The sequence below is a fragment of the Sinocyclocheilus grahami genome, unplaced genomic scaffold (assembly GCF_001515645.1).
Source record: "Sinocyclocheilus grahami isolate Dianchi unplaced genomic scaffold, SAMN03320097.WGS_v1.1 scaffold734.1, whole genome shotgun sequence".
Lineage (NCBI taxonomy): Eukaryota > Metazoa > Chordata > Actinopteri > Cypriniformes > Cyprinidae > Sinocyclocheilus > Sinocyclocheilus grahami.
The window spans coordinates 474219-476930 of record NW_015505913.1 but is presented as its reverse complement, the minus strand read 5'-3'; the positions used below and the strand labels follow the sequence as shown (position 1 = coordinate 476930).

The 2712-nt window shown below is 39.6% G+C and overlaps 1 protein-coding gene across 1 annotated transcript; it reads left to right on the top strand.

Annotated features, from left to right (window-relative positions):
- Positions 1-555: 555 nt before the first annotated feature.
- On the top strand, positions 556-2494 carry LOC107560600 (microfibril-associated glycoprotein 4-like). The gene is made up of 5 exons (XM_016244824.1): positions 556-631; positions 760-963; positions 1038-1134; positions 1810-1977; positions 2057-2494. The coding sequence occupies exons 2-5, from the start codon at positions 760-762 to the stop codon at positions 2311-2313; spliced, it is 726 nt and encodes a 241-aa protein (XP_016100310.1). The 5' UTR covers positions 556-631; the 3' UTR covers positions 2314-2494.
- Positions 2495-2712: the final 218 nt, after the last annotated feature.

The window sequence follows — 2712 nt, the reverse complement described above, 5'->3', positions numbered from 1 at the left end:
CTCACACACACACACACACACACACACACACACACACACGCACACATATATAATGTCACACTTTATGGACTTTTGTGTTTGTTTTCATTTCATCCCTCGTGTTCTTTGACCTAATTTCTGTCTCCCCTTGATTGTGTCATTATGTTCAGGAGTTTCGTGTCAATAATCCTCATTTACGTTCCCCTTATAAGTTGCATTCTGTTCAGTGTTTGTTGGTCCGGTATTACGTTTATGTTGGGTGTGTCTACCCTTCCTTCTCTGTGGATTATCTTCGTATTGGATGTTATTAAACTACATATTAATTTCATCATCGTTCTCGTGTGCCTTCCTTGATTCAGCCGTGACATACATACATATATATATATTCTCACAGAATGCAGTTGAATTTAGTTGACAATCAAGACAAATTCATGGTTTCCACAATCCTCCATCACTGAAGACAGATTCAATGTTAAACATTATTTTTCAAGGCCATTGCAAAACCAGGACCAGCTGATGATTTTCTTGCATGAACAGTTGATATTTCAACATTATTGCACAACATACTGATAAAGGCTGGGTTGAAAAAGCAGTAAATGGTCTAAATAAAGGACTCAGCAACTGAAGATCCAGTGATCTCACGACACTAACAGTGAGTTACTCTTATTCTTCAGCATTTACTGAACAGATAATGAATGTATGTGTATTATTTTTCAAATTGGGTTAAATTCAGTGTGATTTTATCCTAAACGAGGAACCTGATCCGTAATTTCTCTCTAGATGACGGTGTTTGTCGTGGTTCTGCTCTCTGTTTTCACGGCGTCTGTTGTTTGTGAATTCAAACCATTTGACTGCTCTGACGTATATAAAGCAGGAGAAACGGTCAGTGGGGTTTACTCCATCTATCCAGCAGGAGACATTCCTGTCTGGGTTTACTGTGAGATGATCTCAGACGGGAAAGATGAAGATAAAGGAGGATGGACGGTACGACTTTAGATCATTAAACACACACCAGCACATTCATTATGAATCATATATTCTCTATAAACCCATCACAGGTGATTCAGAGGAGAATGGACGGCAGTGTGAATTTCTATCGGCCGTGGAAAGAGTACAAGACGGGATTCGGAGCCACAGAGGGCGAATACTGGCTGGGTAACAATTCTCCAGTGATTCTGGGTCGCATCAGTACTAAAAAGCTTTACTGGACACTTAAGCCACTATGAAAATGTGTAAGAGAAAGGAACAATTGAAATCACATCATATGACCCCTTTAAATTATATTCAATTTTTAGTTTTGTTTTCTTTTGATTGTGAAACTTGTGAATGTGATGAAATATACCCGCGTGAACTTGGGGACAAATTACTTCATACATCCATTAAATCACCTCAAAACCAGCTGTGGGAAAAATCATTGTAGATCAAATTGTAAATGCGGCTCTTACTTCTCTTTTCCTCGTTCCGTAATTTTCAGTCACTCGCACATGTGCTGATGTTACAACAGCGCTCATACGACAGGTTGAGCTGAACACGTCCATTCACGCTCACAGTTAAATGAGTATAATTTGAAGGACTTGCACGCTCAACTGTACACGATGAAGCATATCTGAGATTTTAGTTTCATCATTAAGCACATGCAAGTGGCTTTTAAATATAATGCAATGAATTCAAGATATTTTACGTGGGACATAAGTGTCTAACATACACCAAATATGTTTTGGGGCCACTGTATTATGGCTGCATGACAATAAAGTTTTAAAATTGGGTTTATGTCTCAGTAGAACGTCCAGTGTTTGGTTGAAGGTGTTCTTCATGTGTGTGTATGATCAGGGCTGGAGAACATGTACCAGCTGACACGTAAGAGGAAGTACATGCTGAGAGTGGATCTGGAGGACTTTGAAGGAAGGAAAGGTTCTGCTCTGTACTCGTCTTTCTCTGTGGATCCTGAAGCTGACGGCTATAAACTGCATGTTTCAGGATTCACTGATGGAGGAGCAGGTAGGACGCTTTCTTTTATACTCAAGAAAACACATTCTAGTTGGGTTATTGTCTTCAATGATGCTCTTCCTCTTTGCAGGCGACTCGTTGACCGACCACGATGATCAGAAGTTTTCCACCTTTGACAAAGACCAAGATGTCTATGAAAATAACTGTGCTAAAGAGTTTCTGGGAGCATTTTGGTACAAGTTTTGTCACACTGCAAACCCCAACGGTGTGTACTTATGGGGAGAAGACGACACCCATTTCGGCACTGGTGTTGTTTGGTCGACCTGGAAAAACAGCTTCACTGTCAGCATGAAATCCATCGGCATGAAGATCAAACGAGTGTCTTAGAAACAGTGTGTTCAAACATCTGATATTGTTATAATTATATGACAATGTTTAAGGCATTGCTTTTCTTTCTTAACTGAGTAAGCCAATAATGTTCTCGTTCTTTTTGGTCAGCTCTTTGCATTTACTAATAAAACGAGTCAACGCTTGAATCATGTTGATACGCTGATGTGTTTATCTCCTCAACAGACACCAGAAACACTGAATGAGAAACTACTGTAAATGGTAGATAAACAGACTATGTGATTGAAACGAGGATCTTCCTATCTAAATCAAGCCCAGCACACACACTACCATCTTTTCTATGATAACCAAACATTTACCCAGTCTTGTATTATTTACCCATTTCCTGATTAGTTCCCGTTTGCCTTAGTTTCCTCAGGCTATGTTCAGAGTGCAGGC